At 43.4% G+C, this 19125-nt stretch overlaps 1 protein-coding gene across 10 annotated transcripts in view; it reads left to right on the plus strand.

Annotated features, from left to right (window-relative positions):
* GLI3 (GLI family zinc finger 3) overlaps nucleotides 1–19125 on the plus strand; it is a 217767-nt gene that overhangs the window by 4079 nt on the left and 194563 nt on the right. Inside the window, exons 1-3 of one of the 10 annotated variants that reach the window (XM_066992190.1) lie at nucleotides 3409–3779; nucleotides 4872–4959; nucleotides 17610–17772. Coding sequence is in view for 9 of the 10 variants with exons in the window: in XM_048046387.2 (XP_047902344.2) it covers nucleotides 17649–17772 (124 nt within the window). In the remaining variant the exon portion in view is untranslated. Of the gene's footprint in view, nucleotides 1–2193; nucleotides 2334–3408; nucleotides 3780–4161; nucleotides 4719–4871; nucleotides 4960–4985; nucleotides 6154–14250; nucleotides 16727–16786; nucleotides 16808–17609; nucleotides 17773–19125 lie in introns of those variants that run through there. The other 9 variants (XM_048046386.2, XM_048046391.2, XM_048046392.2 and 6 more) reach the window with 9 other exon arrangements.

The following is a 19125-nucleotide window of genomic DNA, read 5'->3' on the forward strand; positions in this document are numbered from 1 at the left end:
GTTGCAAAAATGACCAGAAATCAGTGCTGTGGTTCCATACTTCAGTGCTTCACCTGTGCTCCCTGAGGTCATTGCAGCGAGACCCTGAGAAAGCACAGCAGATGCGCCCATTTCATACGATTCATTCCAATAGGGTATTTTCTTTTTGGAAAAAAAAAAAAAGTAACTGTCTTGATAGTTTTGTCTGCTAGGGGGGTGACACTTACCTGGATAACCAGAAACAGCAGCTGAGGGTCTGGCTGCCAATGGGGAAGTGGGTGCCAGTGCTCCAAAGGGTAGTGGGTACCAGGAATACCGAAGACAGCAATCTTCAGAAGCCAAATGCTCACTGGCATTGGAGAGAACGTGGAGGGTGGTGCTGCTGGGGGCAGTGAGAAGACCAGCTGTTGGTGTGACTTAATGTCAGGTCTCTTGCATTGAAACTGATGTCGGCAGGTTACCTGCAGCTATAGGGGAACATGAGCGCACAGCCTGTAATTTTCAAGGCATAGTCAGAGAAGAAGTGGGGACATAAGGTAGACTGAAGAAATGCATGAGGATTGTGCGTGATACAAGTTTTGGCAGAAATGTCCTGTGGCTGTGGTATCTTCCATCAGAGAGATGGGTTTGGGCACTGACTATCAGGTCTGCTGTAAGAGCCAGTGCCCATTTGCAGGGAAACAACGTAGACAAGTCTCACGGTTCAGTTTCTCTTGAAGGGGCAGTCCAGCTGTGTGGAAAAATCAATGCATTTTGTTAATATATACTTTTTGTTTTGCTGTTGCCTCTTAAAATTTCGATTCCTCTGAAGCAGACATGAAAGATTTTAAGAAAGGCAACTCCCTCAACAGAGCTGCCCGTTTTCATTTTGTTTAGCTGAAGGGTCTTGGATGCTCTAAGCTTCTGTTACGTGCTTCATTGTCAAGGTGTTGAAACATTTACAATACATTTCAAATGGCAAATGTCACCCTCTCTCCTTCATTTTTTATTTTCTGCTTGGCCTGACCATTCAGACAGGCACAGGCAGAAACCTCCGTTGTTTTTTCTGTTTCTCTCAAGACTTTCACTGCTCAGAAATACATCAGAAGTGTTTTTTTCTTTTTTTTTCTCCTCCACATAAGCAGAGCTCAAATCATTGTAACTGCTCTTTAGTTTTTAAAATTTCTTGACTGTCTTAATTTTGATAGGATTTGAGTGTAATGAAAGGGGTTTGTTTGTTTGTTTAAATCAGAAATGTGTGCCTTAAATAGAGCTGGTATGAATCAGAAATTAAAAAAACAAAACAAAACCACCACCAACAAAAAACAACCCTATGAAATATAATTTTATGATATAACAAGATGTCCACACTCCCAGGAAACAGGAAGTTCTTTTTTTCAGAAGTCTAAGAGGGCCATACTGATCTGAAGGGCTGTCCTCAACTTTAAAATCATAGCCCTATTCAGACATTTCTCTATCTATTGTTAAAATTAATATCTTAAGTTCATCAATACTGAATTATAAATCGTTTGATAAGCAGATTAATTTGTTTCTTTTATAGAGTAACACCTTGTATGTAAGTTAATTTCCCCTATTACTTTTGAAGGCTTTCATTATCCAAACTGAAAAGGAAACGTTTGAGAGAAAAAAATGACTGCAACAATATAAAGGAATAGGCAATATAGAGAAAAGGAAAAAGGGAACTATGATCTGAAAGAATCATATAGCTTAAACTGACCTCTAAAGTGACTACAGGTTTACCTGAACACCCTCCTGTTTATAGATGTGTATCTAAACCAAAACGTCCTCAATGCCATATAACTATCGCAGTACCACAAGGCAGCTAACAATATACCAGGACTCAAAAAGGAAGTCCTGTGAGAAGAAAAAGGTGGAAGAGTGTCAGCTCTTGGTGTCTGTTTTCAGACACTGCTGTTGCACATGCAGGGCCATGATTTGCCCCTTGGTTCGCAGTCAGATTGCTGGCTGCGGTGTTGTGGTGCTGGGTTCACAGACTGCCACCCTCTCCAGCAAGTGCCAGTGCTTGCCATGATCCCCCACAGTGCCCGGGAACCAGGTTTTGGGGATCTGCTAGCCCTAGTGTGTGAGGCAGGTTGGAGGACGCGCACCTCTCGCTGGTCATGAGGGCATCTAGCTGCTGTGTGTCTGTCCTCAAAGCCAGGGTGCTCCCAGCACCGTGAAGTGGGCTCGCAAACCAGGATGCCTGGCACGGCCGGGGCTTGAGGCACCCCTGAATTACAGGCATCTCTCCAAAGCTGTCTTTCCTCACCCAGAGAACATTTCCAGGTGAAAGCAAAGCAAAGCAAAACAAAACAACAGGAAATTCAGACACGTGGTGGTGGCCTTTGGGTCAGGTAGGCTTGCCTTCTCTTGGTTTCTAAAAAAATCACACACCAAGGCGCCCCAAACAACAAAATAACTATGGCTTTGTTTTGTGATAAAACGCTGCACCTTTTTGACGGCAATATGAACGGGAGCTTCATCAAACGCACGGTGTCAAAGGCTAGTCGTTCATTTTCAGGGAGTGAATGGGCCTGTCTTCGAGCACCGCTGATTTTTGTGGGACTTGCTTGGGGCAGTCCTAGCTCGGGTACCTTGTTGAATCACCGGCATCGGTAACTATCTTTGCTCGGCTCTGTTGCCAGCCAGGTTATGAACAAAGGTGCCTATGAAGCATTTGACATTGTGATGGCAACAACTTAAATATATACATTTTTCCTTGGCCCCGCCTTTGGCTTGTTGGAAAATGGCTGTGAAAATGTCTCGTTTATGTTTTCTGAGACTTTTTTTTAGCATCGGGGGAGCGGTCTGCAGCGCTAGAAAAAGCCAAGGTGTCACTCGCCAGGTCGCAGTGCTTCCCGAAGGAGGGCGAATAGGGGAAGGAATAAGTCCGGTGCTCTTTCGGCTTCCTCACAGCTGCTGCGTCTGAGGCCGGGGGAGGCGTGCAGGGAGGCCGGGAGGAGCTGTGGGCACCCATGCCACTCTTCCCCTCCGTGTGGTCCCACAAAAATCGCTGTTTTCAAGTCCAGTCGCACGGCTTAGGCGAAACTTTGCCTTCAAGCCCCCCGCTCCTGTCAGCCTGCAGCCCACCGGGGGGGGGGGGGGGGGGGGGCGCGTTTTGCCCCCCCCAAATCCTCGCCTTTGGGCCGGGGGGGGGAGGAAGGGGTGCAGCTGGGGACGCAGGGCGAGCTGGAGGATGAAGGAGGAGGAAGAGGAGGAGGAGGGGGGTGAGGAGGGGGCCGCCCCGGGGGGGTGCCCGGCGTCGCCCCGCGCTGCCTCCCGGCTGTGGGCGGGCTGTCGCCGCCTTCGGGCCGCCGCCGGGGCGGGCCGGGCCGGGCCGGGGGGATGGCGGCGGGGGGAGGAGGAGGAGGAAGGGGGAGCGGGGGTGTCATGCCGAGAGAGCGCCTCGCAGCCCGCCAGGCCGCGGCCCGACCCGCACCCCGGGGCGCCGCCCCCGGCAGCGCCGCCGCTTCGGGGAGCCCGCCCGGCCCCATCCCGGCCCCGTCCCACCCAAATCCCGGCCCCGTCCCACCCCAATCCCACCCCACCCCGGCCGAGGGGCGGCGGGGAGGGGAGAGCAGACCCCCCTGCGCCGCAAGGAGACGGAGGGAGGAGGGGGGGAAAGTTTAGCGGAGGGCGCTGAGGAGCAGGGATCGTCCCGAACGCGTCCCCGAAGCGGAGCCTTTCCCCTGCTCCGAGGCAGGGGGCAGCGCTGGGAGGAGGAGGAGGGGGCGGTGTTGGCGCTGCAACATCTGTAAAACTTGGCGGCGAGGAGAGGCGAGGGACAACTTTTCCGACACGTGAGTACCGCGGCGCCCCGCTTTTATTTCCCTCCTCGGCGGCCGCGCCGAGACAAAACAGCGCCGGGGGGGTCGCGACGGGACCGAGGGGTGTCCCGTCCCCGTCCCCCCCCCCCCCCCCCCCCCCCCCGGACTGCTGGGTGCGAGGCGGCGGCTTTTTCTTTTCCCTCTTCTTTTCTGCTTTTTCTTTCCCCTCTTCCCCCCCCCCCCCCCCGCTCTTTTCCTTGGAGCGGCTCGGCGATGCCAGCCCGTGACTCAGGCTGGGAGCTGGGTTTACCAGATCCCCCAAACACCGGAGGAAGGGGGGTAGGCGGGTGGGGGGCGAGCCAGCACCCAGCGCCCCCCCCCCCCCCCGGCCCTCCGCCGCCTCCCCTGCCCGCTACGACCCTTTGGGGGGGTAGGGGGGAGACCCCATGGGTGCTGTGGGGTCGTGGGCGGCAGGTTCGCCCCCCATATGGGGCGGCGAGCTCTTTGTTCGCCGGGCTCCGAGTCCCCCTCGCCGCCCCCCGACCCCCTTCCTCTTCCCCCCCCTCACTCAGGGCCCGGGGGGTCCGGCCCCGAAATGGCTGGCGCTGGGGTGTGTGTGTGTGTGGAAACTTCAACGTGGAATAAGGGGGGTGAAGAGGGTTTGGGGGCGCTGTCACAGCCCAAGGGGCGAAGGGAAGCTGCGTCCCGTCCCGGTGTGTGGTTTTTTTTTCTTTTGGGGGGTGTGTGGGGTGGGCGCCCCGCGGGGTCGGGCCGGGGGGGGAACGGCCTTCGGAGGAAAGTCAGGGAGGAGAAGTTAAAGTCGGGGAGGAAAACTTGGGAGGAAAGTGGATGCTCGGCGCTTTTAGGGAGCCCTCAAGCCGGGCCCTTGACAAACAATTCCTGTTCCTCCCCGCGAGCTTGCCCGGCGCCGTGCCCACTCCCAAATCCTCACGCACCACGTGAAGAGAAAAGGTAAAAGGACCCCCCCCCCCCCCCCCCCCATTTATTTTATTTATTTTTTTTAACCCTTTGGTGCATAGTTTTGATTCGGTCCTTTGGGTACAGCGTCCGTGGCCTTCTGCCAGTTCGTATGTAGATATATTTATGTAAAACATTTTCTCTCAGCTCCCTGCCAGCTGTTCCACATTTTCCAGCTGCCACTTCAGTTTGAAATGATGGGCTGTATGGATCTCAGAGAGCCTTTTAGTCAAAGGTACGGATAGCTGTCCACTTGATATACAGTGTCACGTTTTAGAGGCCACTTAACTAAGGGAGCATTAGCTAGCCGTCCACAGCTAGATGCTCGTCGCCGTCGCACTCCTGCCACTTCCCGCTTGATTTGCAAGGCTCAATAAACATGATTTTTATGCTTCGACGTGCATACTTTGTTTCTTTTGTGCGTGCTGCGGAAAAACTTGGAAGCGGAGTTTCTCAGAGGCCTTGAGATAATGCGGCTAATTAAATTAACAAACGTTTTTAAGAGGGCACCGCTGCCCCCTCTTTCTGTGCATGCTGCGGGTACCTGTTCTGAAACCGCTGAAGTCAGCAGAATAGTGAGAAATCAGCAAGTTCGTCCTCCCTCCGCGTTACAAAACTGTTTTTGGTGTTGAGCGAGGTTACGTAGTGAAATCTGCAGGAACTAGCCTTAAGTAGTTTGAATATTTGTGCAATTGCATTGTAATTTGGAAAGGTGCCTCACTGATTGATTCCTATAATTATTTCATTTAGGTCCTTTATTAAAAATTAATGATGATCTGACACTTTCTTAATTATATATGTCACGATTATTTTGAAGGAAGACGAATGCTGTGTTTTAAAAGTAAAGTAACCTTAAAATGTAAAAATTGCTGTGACCACACCACTGTGTTTCAGCTGAGGAAATATATAGTCAAAGTAATGGTGAATGAGCCTAACAATGTAAACTGTAGGCAGCCTCCTGAGAGTCTGTTTATACAATGAAGCTTTGGGTTTAACTAGCTAGTATGTAAATACTATCAGCCTGGTGTATAGCCCGATTTTAAAAACATAAATAATAGTAACTATGAGAGAAGGCTGTGTGAAGGGGGAGTACTATTTCTTTTAAAAGCGGGATTATGTGATTTTGAATGAGTAAGAGGAATGAGTAAGGAGTGCGCTCCCTTAGCGTATGCACACTCTTTCTCTTTTAAGCAGAAGTGGAAGTAAAACTGTGGCTTAAGGTGCCTGAATGAATGCACGGTTGCGTTCAGATAATTGCACATGCTTTTCGGTATGACATGCTGTTTTCCAAGGCATTTCTGCGGAAGTACTACAAAACAAAGACATCACCTGCATTTTCCTGCCTAAGTGGAGTAATGTTTTTGGCTTGAGAACGCGCGCAGTGGCCAAGACAGCATTTACGGCTATAAGTAATCTTCAGCTGTGAAAGGTACATTGTGTATTTTCAAACACAAAAACATTTTGTAACTGAGAAATTAAAGTATTGACCGTTGTAAATCATTTCTGTTTGTTTTGGAATCGGTGCTAGAGGAACCAAATTGTTGAAGTTTTGAGATAGAATTTGTTCATCTCGCGGATTAATTATTTTTTTATTTATTTGTTTTTAACGTGATAAATATGTGCATTTGATACCCACCCTCAGAAGTTTCAGTTACACTTCCTGCCTCGTTTTTGGAAAAGCTATTTCATTACCTGCACTCTGCAGCGTGTTTGAATTTCATCCTGTGTATTCAAGCAAGGAATGGCATGTTTTTGTGTTGCAGAGTGTTAGTGAAAAGTTAGTCATCTTTGCCAGATAAATAAGGAATCTGATGGTTATTAAAGCAGGATTTATTTGGAGTTATGGAAGGAAGCAGTTTAATGCTCAGTGTTGCATGCACTCAGCTATATAGAGACAGTAATGTACAAAGAAAAAGCAGACTTGAAGGAAGAGTGAATCAATGAGTCATGAAATCCTCAGGAAAACCTTAGTAATGGAATGTTAATGCTTTTAGACTATAGTAGATTATCTTAAAAGTCAGACTTTTCTTCTTTATGCAATTGTTGTAAATCCCTAGCTAAAGAATACTTTGAAGAAGGCTTTAGTTTTTCTGGCACCCATATTCTGTAGTCATTCTGATTGTTTTGGAAGATTCAGGAAATTTTCTGCCAACTTGCAGTTAGGCAATTAAAATGCTAAAATGGCTACAGAGGAAGCTTTTTATTCAACAAAAGGTTCAGCTGTAATAATGATTTCAAGTTGTCTTTTAAGCATAGGTTTTATAGACATCCTCCCTTTAGACTTTGTCATTTTTATAAGGCAATTGATTTGTTATACTTGAAAATCAAATAAAATGAGACAGAATAAACAAAAATAGGGCATGGGTGCTGCTGCAAACTTTTCAAGTTCTTTCAGTGTATTTTTCATCTTTACTTTTATTTGATAGGTCTGTGAAATAGAGCTGTAGACTGGCAAAGACTTTAAATGAAATTTCACACTTTGATGATTTTTTTTAACTTTGATATATTGACAGCAAAAGGAGCTGCAAAGCTTTTATATAACTTGAGCAGTAACGCCAAGCAGCAGTCAAACGTCTCGATGCATTTGTGTTTAACTGCAGAAGAAAAACATGTCCATGGGCAGTAGAGGGTTCTTATCAACTCCCTAATCCCAGATCCCAGCAAACCTTGAGGGCATGCCTCAGATCTTGCTGAAATCATTGTAGACTCTCACAGTTTGCAGATTAAATATGCTATGTGTTCCTGGCTCCAACAACAGTTTTATGAGCTCACTAAGCTTCCTGTTTTAAGATCCTTTTCTGAAGTTTTTAGGAGCTGCTAAAGGCGATGCTGTCTAGGGCAAGTGGTACTTGTTAATTTAGAGACACTTTAGATATTTCATTCTATCTGTAAAAATAGCCAAAATTGCTATTTCCAAATTGGAAGGCGAGTTACGCTGAAAAAAGAGCCCCTTTAAAGAGTGATTCTGTTGTTTTAATGTGTTTGTCAGTACACAAGGTTACAAAGTTTATGTGAGGCTTGATTTGTTTTATGGGGGCTTGACTTTGACTAGGCCCTTTAGATCGAGACTTCTCCTGTCGTAATTCTAAGCACAGCATAGCTTTTAGTACATAATTTCTGAGCCTCTTTTAACCAATTGTATTTGTAGCAGCTCATTAAACATACCTTTGAAGTTCTTATTCTCCTTTAAGTGTCAAAGAAGGGAAAATGTTTTCTGCCAGTGGTGAATTTCAGTGAATCAGGTAGTTAACCCTGGGATTTGTTGACCCTTAAGAACGAACAGTGGGTGTTGCACCTCGCATTCTGGTTCTTGCCTTATTTTCTAGCTCTGAAAGAGTTAACTCTTATATTTCACTCCCTGTAATCATGTTTATGCATTTGGTGTAATAGTTTTAATTAAAAAGGAAAATACTTATTGTCCAACAACATGTGTCATGTTATTCCCAGGAGAACTTGAGCCAATTTTGTGCTTAAAGGTTACTCAATGAATGAAATTTTGAAAGCCCATTTGTCAAGGTGCTGCGCGGTTTCTGTTAGTTTTCAGCCCCCAAATTCATTGTCTGCGTGGCCCAGTCATTAGTCATCAGTGTATTAGTGCTGCCTTCAGGCAATGCTGCCCAGCACTTCTTCACACCATTATAGCTCTAAAAGTGTACTCTGCCGACTTGTAGAATTACCGCTCCGATTTCCGCTTGGCTGGGTCTGAGGTAAGTCCCCTCCCTACCTTCCAGCTCACTCTAATCCCTGCTTTCTTTTAAGGCTGCTTTCTGTGGAGATTTAGGGGAAAACTTTCTTAAAGATTGCCCTGGCATCACACTGTGGTTTTGTTGTGGTGTATGCCGTACATATAAATTGTACCTGCATTACCTTGAAAATGAATTAAATTGGCTGCCGATCTGAAGAGTTGGTTTGTCTCTCTCTCTTGAAGAACAAAACAAGAAATAAGACAGTACATTGATCTTTAAAAATGCCTGCAATAACATTTAGATTGCAACAAGGGACAAACTAATTGGGAGAGAACACATTTGTCTCCTAATAGTTGCTGGGTATCAGAACTGGTAAGATCGGAATCCACTAACCAGAGATCCGAGATCTGGTTGAATAATTTGTTAGCTGAAGTTGTCTCTGTTATGTCAGTTGTTTTTCTTCTTTTTTTTTTTTTTCCCTTCACTGGTTACCAAAACCAATAATCCCTTTTTAAAACGATGCTCAAAATGCTGCTGTGTGTTTTTGGTACCTGCTAGTTAAGCTAGGGCTGAAGGACCCACGTAACCTTTCAGTGGTTTAAGAGCTGAGCCTCCCCTCAGCAGCGTTTGCTGCTTTGTATATAATTCTGTTTTCTTTATATACTAATCTGTTAATGTCAAGCAAATCAACTGTGTGTAAAGAGTACTTCATCCAGCTGGTAAGAGAATGAAGCCTTCATTAAATAAGATGTATGAATACCTGAAACCGAATAGTCAGAAACACAGATCGAGTTAGTGTCGCTTCAGTACAATGTCTGCTGTTCTGAACTGCCTATATTAAAATGAAATCCTAGCACTACCGATTCATAACTAGCAGGGCATGTGGTCTGGTGTGGTTTTGCTTGGCTTTTCAAGTCACTATGAATGTTTTTTCTTGGAAAATCAGACAGCTGGATAATGCTGTGATTACATGATTCGAACAGGGGTAGTGGATTTTGAAGTAGTTTGTACTGCAGCAGTTCAGAGTTGTGCTGTTGTATTTTGTCAAGGTAAAAAGAAAACTTGAAGGAATCATGATGCAGTTTTACTGCTACTATGAGACAGGTGTAAAACCTAAAATAAACTGTAAAAGCTGAAGATAAAGTTTTATAAAGTACCTTTCACACTTGAAGTCCTTCTTGGCTGTACAGAGCTTTCCTTGCTCCTTTTACTTGTGAAAACATCTGTCTTGGGTTAGAACGTGAAATTCTGGATCGAGGCATCCCGTAACCTGAAAGTATGCTGTGCAGATAAATAGGATTCCAGGAATGGGAACGGTGATCAAAACGTGGCGCTTTCAAGAACGTTCTACTCAAGTCCTTTAATCTCGTTTTAAAATGCTAATTGTAAAATACCGGATGCAGTCTTTTTGTCTTTCATTTGCATATCATAAGTTGAAAACAGAAGGCACATCTCTGCAGTAGATGTATATTAAATATGTTCTTCCTTGAGCTTAGTTCCTGTATAGATTGACATTGATACATAGGTCTAGTTTTGATTCTAAAGAAACTTTCATCTGTTGGGATTGATATGAGATAAAGCAAAAAGTGTGAAGAAAATGGTTGCGCCACTGGAATTCATGGTTAGCTTTAGCGCTCTAAATTAGAATATTTTGGCATTTTTCTGTGGCAGTTGTAGCGACTTCTTATTTGATGAACTAAATAAATCATAATGCAAAGCACAGCCATTACAGATGTTTGTAATTTGCTTTACCGAGTTGTTTGTTGAAATACCAGCAAGAGGGGAAAGAAAGCATTGTATACCCTCCCCATAAAGGTTTCTATTGCCAATAACAGTATCAGTGGAGGAAGTCATAGGGTTTGTTATCAACACAGCAAGACTTGCTGATTATCTTCCTCTGGGCATATTCCTGCCTTTTCAAATCTTGAGCATACGAATGCTCTAAATCAGGTTTCATGAAACAAGTGTTTTACAGAAGGAAGTCACTATGCTAATATTTGTTTTGGATTTAGTGCTACTGAATTCCTGAAGAAAAATATGGGCAAAAAATGAATGTAGACTTAGCTCAAAGTAAGTGTTCAAACTTCCCTACTATTGCTACAAACAGTCCACAGGAGATTTTTTCCCCCATGTTAATTCTTTCACAGGTAATCTTATTTTGACATAATTATTACAGCTTTTCCTGCTCTACAGTTTGAAGCACAAGGACATGCAGGATTGCAAAACAAGCTTACTCTGAATTTTCTACCAATATTAGTTTAATTGGGCAGGAGTTCTGATTTGGAAAGGGTAAGTGTATTGCTGTTTTTAACACCCTCCCTCTCCTTCCACAGTATATTTACTGATTTGGAGACTTCAAAAGTATGTGGCGCTTTCTATTTTTTAAGAAATAAAATTTGTTCTATTTTGTGTTTAGATAGTTTGTAAGAGAGTCAAAGTTAAAATGAGGAATAGAAAGAATCCCAAGACCATCTGATTAAAATAAGTATTTAGATGTAGTGTTAACAGCATAGTTTGTTTGTTTGGGTATGTGTTTTTCACTGTAAAGTTCAGTTACTAAATCTAAAGAGTCTTGGATAATGGCTGGATTATAAATTTTAACCTCAGAGGACACATCAGCTCTGAAACGAAAAGCCGCTAAAATGTATTATAAGTTCTAGCTCAGTAACCCTCAGCTTCGTGCTGCTTGTCCCCAGACAGCAACTTCTGTGAGGGATGGAGAGAGGGGCTGTTAGGAATCGGGCAGTTTGACCCAAATCCTACAGTCCTGTTATCCATTACAGTCTGTTTCTTCCAGGGTAAGAAACTATGAATCACCGCTTTCCTTGTGGAAAGCTGTTTTATTTAGATACAGGCTTTAATCTGTTGAAGTAATAGTAAAAACATTTAATTGGAGTTACACTTAACAGCAAGATAAATACCGTAGCAGGAGCAGAGATAATCTACTTGCAGGAGTCAGGAGTATGTGGGTGATGTGTGTGAAGTGCAACCGAGGTGCTGCCTCAGTAGAAATTGTCACTCTCATCTTTGCTGATCCTGTTGTATGTGGGTATGTTTTAAATATTTTTTGTAACTTTTGGCAATTCAGTTTATCTGCATCAGAAAGATGTAAGCAAATGTAATTCCTCTGGAGTCAAGCAATTATTACACTTGATCAGTAGTTCAATGTACTCCATAGAATAATTTCTCACTTAGGATCTTAATCACGAGGATGATAATAGTACTGCTTTGCCTAGCTGATTGCCTTTGTGTTTGTGATCCTGCATTATTGTTGCCACAAGCTATTTAACCTATCAGGAACAGATCAGATCATCATTAACCAGGCTTTAGGTCTAGTTGTTTTTCAGTCTTTACGGGGGAAAGAAATCAAAGGAAAGCAACCCACAGGAAAAGACAGCAGACAGTAATGAATTTGGAAAGATTGTGTTAATACATATGGTGCCCTATAACCTGGGGTATTTTTTAATTTCAAGCAACAAATCTGCCTATCTGATCCAATCATTTTGTTTTGTCTTTTTTTCTAATTTTACTTTGCATTTCAGAACAGATTTAGAAGTATGCAGTTCGCAGCTAGCACACTTATAAATCATGCATGTGAATTAAACAGAGATAAGTATTGTGAAGTATAAGGCACCTTTTTTTTTCCCAACATATTAGTGATTTGATGTGTTTTTATTCTTAGTGGTTATAAGACTTTTTTTGCCAATAAGACTTAAGTTTTTGCTCTGTTTGTATCAGTCTTAGTGACTGATATTGTGACCAGCTGGCTCAACAGGGAAGAATCTGAATGAAATTTGCCCAGGAGTAGTTAATGGGGTTGGCAGAGTTCTGATTAAGCTTACAAAGAACCGAGGAAAGATGAAACTATTTAAAAAACATATAGCATGTAGATTAGTTCCTATAGCTGTTATAAAAATGGTTTGGTGTACCAAGAGGTTAATGCTGCAACTGGAATGTACTTTTGAAAATACCTGAGCACTACTCGTGTATTTTTCAGCGACTGCTGTCAGGGGTAACTTTGGCAGTGCAGCTTTGCCAGCAGGTTTGATGAAGAGCAATGCTGAAATCGAGGTGGGTTTTAGAAGTTGAATGTACCTGAATCAAGCCTGTATAAATCAGCGTGAAATAGCTCCCGTATAATAGCATAGAATTGTCTCATGAAAATTTTGCATTTGAATGTATCTGAACAAGACAGATTTTTTTTTTTATCCTTAAATAATCCCAAGGAACAGTGTAACTGGTTTTGATAAAATTGATAAAGGGTCCTTTATGGTTGAGAGAGGCTGTAATTTCCTGATTGTTCTTCGTGCCTCCCTTTGTGTTTTTCACTTTCATACAGTTGTGCCGTTCACGATGTGTTGTATCCCCAAAGACTGCTTCCAGTAGTGTGGATCAAAGTAGTACCTATGAACACCCTAAATACCCAGAGCCATTTCTGAAAAATTAAACATGCTATGTTTGCTTGCACGCTGATTGGGGCACTCTGGTTGCTGATAGCAATCAGTCTGAACTTCCCTACTGCTGATGTAATGATGATGAATGCTGTGACACTGCTATTTCAGACAGCTCTTCTCAGCGGATGCAAACCACTTGTTAATGAATTGAATACAACTACAGCAGCTTCAAATGAAATTGGGAAAGGCTTTTTTTTTTTTTTTTTGCAACGCATTAAAAGATACCTCCTCGAAAATGTACCTAATAAAGGCAGAAGGTTTAAGTTTGCAAGAAACATAACCCATTCTAACAAGCAAATTGTCAGTTTTCGACTGTGATTCCTGACAGCTCATAGTGAAGCAGGTATTCTTGTGGAAGTCAGTGAGACTATGTGCATGAATAAAGATGGGTGTGATCTGGTCCTTAGAACTAATTCAATATAAAAACAATGATCTAAAAAGTAATTCAGAGAGGAAAAGAAATGCAGAGCTGAAGATTTCTTGTAAAACTGAAGTGTATGTTCAGAAAGGGTCGCGTTTCCCGCTCTTCTGAGGACAGGGCTGCTCCACTGGTTTCAGTTAGTTGGCATTGTGAGTAAATGAACAGAGAGATTCCCACCCCCCAGTATACTAATATGATTATTTTTACTACTGCGAGGCACAGTTTTATGACCAGCATACGTAAGGACAGGAAATTATATCATTTCAAATTGCTTGAAAGAATTTTTTTGTTTGAAATACGTTGCCAACATATTGCCATTTGCTGATACTCCTTTTAAAAGAGACAGTTTTCCTGGTGTAACTAAGCTTGTTCCTAAATTTTCTGTAATTTAACATGTTTGTGAAAGTTTACATTTTTGATTCAGAAAGAAGAGACACACCTGCAGGCAGGTTGCTGTTTTGAGAGGGATTAGGTCAAAAATGGGGGTCTGGAATTAATTGTGCAGGGGGCTCAGGCTTTAGGGATATTACAAAAGGTTCAAGCATGATTGAATGGGAAAAAGCCATGAATGTTTGCTTTCAGGAAGGAATGTTTATCCCTCTATTTACCTATGAAAGTTCAGACTTTTACCCGTATACTGTTATAGCATTTTCTTGCCATTCATATGCACATGGAGATGCTGGATAGCTGACAGAAACTAGCTTTCTGTTTTTTTGAAAGCAGAGCTCATTCTTGCAGAATAGATATATATTGTCTCAGGCCTGGGGGCAGGAACTAGGAAGTCACTGACCCACATGCTGGGGAGAGCCATGAACATGATAAAGGAAACCCCATCGTATTCTAATGTGGAGATGACGTCAGGCTGGCTGATTTTTGGAGTGCTTTTTGATAAGGATTAGTGGCCAGTGGAAATAAATCTTCACATTGTCCTGGACTTTTTTTTTTTTTTTTAGTAGATTGCAATTCTCATATCTCAGTACAATTTCTGAGAGAAAATAAAAATCACAGCCAAAATTACGGAGAATAATTCCAGAAGAACTGCGTGTCTGGTTTGTGTTTTCAACCTGGGCTTAAGTTTGTGTTCATGAAAAAAAGATTTTTTCAGACACCATATTGATTTCCAGGTATCTGCTTCCATATCAGACGTGCTTGGCAAAACACACCAAAACGCATGCCTCCTATCGTTAGTCCTGCAATCTCTCCTGGCTTTCCTGCCTTCTCCAGCCATGCCTATTACCACGTAGCTGATGCAGCACTGGGGTGTGACTGGAGCTGCTGGAATTCTTGCAGATGCCCTTGGACCACGCGCGTGGGTTGGGAGCAGAGGGAGGAAGGCACAGGAGGGAATGCCTGCAGCCATCGGCTGGTGATGCAGAGAGTGGGACTGAGCAGGAAAGTTTACTTTTGTGATGCTCTCTCTTCAGTGCTGACATGAATAAAACAGCCTCCTATATGTAAACTAAGCAGACATGAACCAGAACAGGTACCAAGAGCAAATGTTTATATTAGCACGTAGCCAATCCTGCAATTTTCTGTCCAAAATTCCACTTCAGCTGCTACTTCAGACCTGCGTTCTGCACTGTTGTCCACGGTAGGTAGCATAAAGCAGGAAGGTGATAGAGAGTGTTAGGAAATAGTGTTACATCTCCTAGTCATCTCTGCATTAAAACAAACAAAAAATTAACGAATGGATGGATGCCTCTCTGGGCAGCCACATGTTGCTCTTGAATTGCAGATGATCCTATCTTTTTATTTTTATTTTTTAAAGGAGATTAAAGCAGTGTTACCTCCTTACCATACCTTTGTCTCTATCCTGTTGTGGGCAGCGCTAGGATCAGGTTTTAGTGGAGGCACTGTCCTGCCATGGAGGAGAGGGGAAGGAGGTGGAGATAAGTGAGGGCTTATTGCTCCTATCAGCCCAGACATCTGTGTTTCAGGAGGTGGCGGAATGCTGCAGACACCTGTCAGCATTTTCATGACCTTTGCCCACGTGTTTCATGCCACTCTGCTGGCCTTCTGAAATGGGGGTAAAGTATGTGACGTCTTCCTTTTTAGCTGAGGAGCGACTACAATTGTTTCCTTTCATGACTGTTAGCCAAAGACACAGGCTTGTGGACTGAGGACAGAAGAGGGAAAAATTCTGCAGCTTCCCCCTCCGAGCTCTCACACAGCCAAACTCCTTGATGTAAATGAAAATGCTGCCTCAATAGACGACTTGGCCCTTAGAATGCTAAACAGATGAAAAATAGACACAACTGAAAATTTATAGCTTTTAAAACTCCTTCACAGAAAGCCTTGAAATTTGTTCTTTTTCAAGAATATGAAGTAACTCAAATGAGGGTAGTCAGAGCACAGAGCTCACTGAAGGACTAGCTCGTGCACTGGTTGGAGAATGGGCAGCAGCAGATTTTGATGCTCACGTGGCCAGGGCTGTAGAGAGAAAACCAGCATGTTCTGGGCTGCACAAGGTGAGAAGCTTGGCAGCAGTGCTAGCTTCCCCTGGTTTCTGCCATCACAAGGCACTGAAAAGTACATTGTGAATGAAAATTGACCAAAGCTGTGGATGCTTTTGCATAGGGTCTGCAAAGGGAAAGAGGGAGAAAGCATATGAGAAATTTGGAAAGGTCCTCTTTACAAAGCTTGTGTGAGATCTCTCCTCAAGATTTGAGCATTGCTGGGTACAAGTGAGGGCTGATTTGAGTATTGTTAGATCTCTCCGGCTTCGTATTTGGAGGCACTTGACATCTCCTTCATGTACCGTGTTCTGTTACAAGTAATTTCTCAGGTCATGATAATATTTATTGTGCTTTCACAGGTAGATCTTGAAAGTACTCTTATGTTCTGTCAAGGCAGACAAAGCTCCGTTATTCCTTGTTTTTAGCCAGGGAGAAACTCGAGAGGAAAAATGCCTTGCTGAAGGGTAGACCAGTAGGTCAGTGGTGGAGAGGCTCCGGTATCTAGTCCAGTTCTCTGGCTGTGCTGCCTAGCTGAATAATGATTCATTTAGTGATTGGGCTCTTCTTTGATCCCTACTGTATAACAATGAGGCTTTGGAGTGTTTTATTGTGCTATTAAAAAGAACTCCTACCAGGGAGGTGGGAAAGGGGAAGGTTTACTAGACAGCTGTGTTTGTGATGAATTGGCTTTGTAGCCTTTTTTTTTTTTTTTCCCGGACTGTCAGAATTGGGGAAACAGGTTGCTAATGTAATTACACTTCATTATAGTTCAGTTTGTGGCTTGTTTTGAAGCCTTTGTTACTTGAATTTGTTTAAATCTTGTTCTAGAACAGCGCAACTCACTTCCGTTTCAGACCTGCTCAGCTAATGACTGCAGTGCTGTTTGGAGCTGGAAACATGCTCTTAAGTTATTACTAATTTTTGTCGTTGTTGGATAGGATCTTGTCCAAAGTACCCTGGCACAAGTACTTCAGCTCTAAGCATGGTGTGTGCTAAATATTGGTTGTTGGTGTAAAGCTCACGTGGACAGATTGGTGTGCATCGAGTGAGCGGCCTCAGTGGCCTGGTGAGGCTGCACAGAGTTGTGCCATTCGGGATGCTTGTGGGCTTTTTAGGTTTACATCATGAGTATAAAACCTCCGAGAAGAAGGTGAAGTGATCTGAGGTGTATAAAATGAACATATTGCTGGAGATGGCCCTGAGAAGAGTCAGGAAAGGCAGAATAATCGGCCAGGCCCCTCTGCAGGGCTTTCCATTTTCGTGCAAAGGAAAGTGATCTCATTAGCTGCCACTAGCAATAATATTTGCCTTTCCCTGTGGTTTTCAGGGTGTTGCTCCAATGCACTTTTGTTTGAGTTAGATTTCTGAACAAACAAAATGAGAGATGTTTACACAAGTAGGACAAGGTGTAGAGATAGACAGGATAATTCTGACTGCTTTGTGTTCGGATAGTGTGAATGTTGAAATTTAAATATTTGGCTTCTATAGTCAACATGAATGTCTGTCTGATTTCTTTTGCATTGTTCCAAAGTGCTGTGGACATAGGAGAGAAATACTGGCTTTTTTCCCCTGGGTCCATTAAAACCCTAGAGGCTTGGAAAAAAAAAATGGACCTATCCATCAAGCAGTGTAGAGGTTTGTGATGCTGATTCTCTTTAAAGGCAAACATACTTGCTTTTAGTGTTAGTTTTTCCTTAAATTCCTCAGGAATTCATGCATGCAAACCTGATTTGATGGGCACCCAGAAATGTCCTCTGGCCTGCTAATGCGCTTGTGCTGCAGGCTCTTCTTCAGTTGAGAAGTGTGACAGGTTTGGGGCTAAGCTTTCTGATGGTCCTTAAAGTGTATGACACTCTTGTTTCATTCAGGTATTAGGACAAGGAGAGCTGAAGTAATGAGAAGTCATCATGGAGGCGCAGTCCCATAGCTCTACCACGACGGAGAAGAAAAAAGTGGAGAATTCCATCGTGAAATGCTCCAGTCGAACAGATGTCAGTGAGAAGGCTGTTGCCTCCAGCACAACTTCCAATGGTGAGTAACAGCAGGGATTTACTAGAAGCCAAACCTCCAGTAATTTTATGTTCACTGCATTCCTTGTGAATTGAGCATTTGCACCTGGATTGGTGTTTGTTCTAAGGAAGGGCTAAAGAAAACAAACAAGGGTGTTGGTGGTGGTAGTGGAAAAGTGGTAGGACACAATAAGGCCTGTTTTGGCATCAGGCATAGTCTTTTTTCTTCCAGATGTTCTAATTTGAGATGTAAATGTGCTAAGTTATTTATTATAGGAAGTTCCTGTTTTCGGCGTTTTGGAAATTGTCTTGATTAGCCTGGCAGGGCTCGCGAGCGCTTTGCATTTTACCATTGAAATCTCTTACGCTAGTTGGATAATTAGTTAATACAAAAGAGACAGAAGTAGCCCTGTCAAAATTAATGGCGAAGGGCTTTTGTCTTCTCTTCTTCTTTCACAAATAAACTTGCTCCTCACAAAGTGCTGCCCCCACCTCCCCAGAGTTCTTTAATGGTCAGCAAAAAAACATCAGCCTACGAGTGTATCCTCCCATGAGTTCATTTCAAAGTTGTGAATGCATAACTTGTTGATTTGCAAAAATGGAGTAGTTTACTTAATTCTCCACAGAGATTACCTCACTTGACAATTTTATGTATTCTCTGCTTCTCCAGAGAGTGTGTGAGAGCAAGCCCAGCCCTTTCATTGTTCAGTTTAAGAGGGCGCAGTGTATTGGTCTCTACTAATACAAAACTCCCTTTGCAAGCTAAGAAAAAAAACTGCTTGAAGAACTGCAGGCAGAGTTTGGCCCTATGAATTTTGGATAGCTGCAGATGAACTACTACTTGGTGGTTGGTTGGTTGGTTTGTTTCCAAATGAGTACAATAATTGCTAAAAATGGAAAATGGCTTTCTGCATATTTTGGAGTCCTGGTGGATCCCTGGCAAAATGTTTTCTGTCCACCCTTCCTGCTTCCATCATGCTCACTCAGATATCTGGTCTCGTGGTCCAGGTCCGTTTCGCACTTCAGTAACTTGAAGAAAGGTTTGTGCTTTCTCAGAGAACCATCTGCCTCCAACTTGTGTAAAGCAGAAAATCCATGAATCCTCCAGCCATACTAGGGGAGGAATCTCTGTGGGTCAGTAAAAATTAGATGGCACATGTCCCAACATCCTTTTGTGTGAACTGGACTTCAGATGCAAAGCAAACTCAGCACCTGCTGACCTAATAGTTCAAGTTGATCCCCAAGAGAATACAGAAACTTTTGAACAGCTATGGAAAAAGTTGGATCAGTTTTCTAAGGCATATGAAATTAGATCCTCAGCTGGTGTAAGTCATCACGGATCCATTGCTGTCAATAGAATTATAGAGGTTCACAT

This window comes from Anser cygnoides, chromosome 2 (genome assembly GCF_040182565.1).
Source record: "Anser cygnoides isolate HZ-2024a breed goose chromosome 2, Taihu_goose_T2T_genome, whole genome shotgun sequence".
NCBI lineage: Eukaryota > Metazoa > Chordata > Aves > Anseriformes > Anatidae > Anser > Anser cygnoides.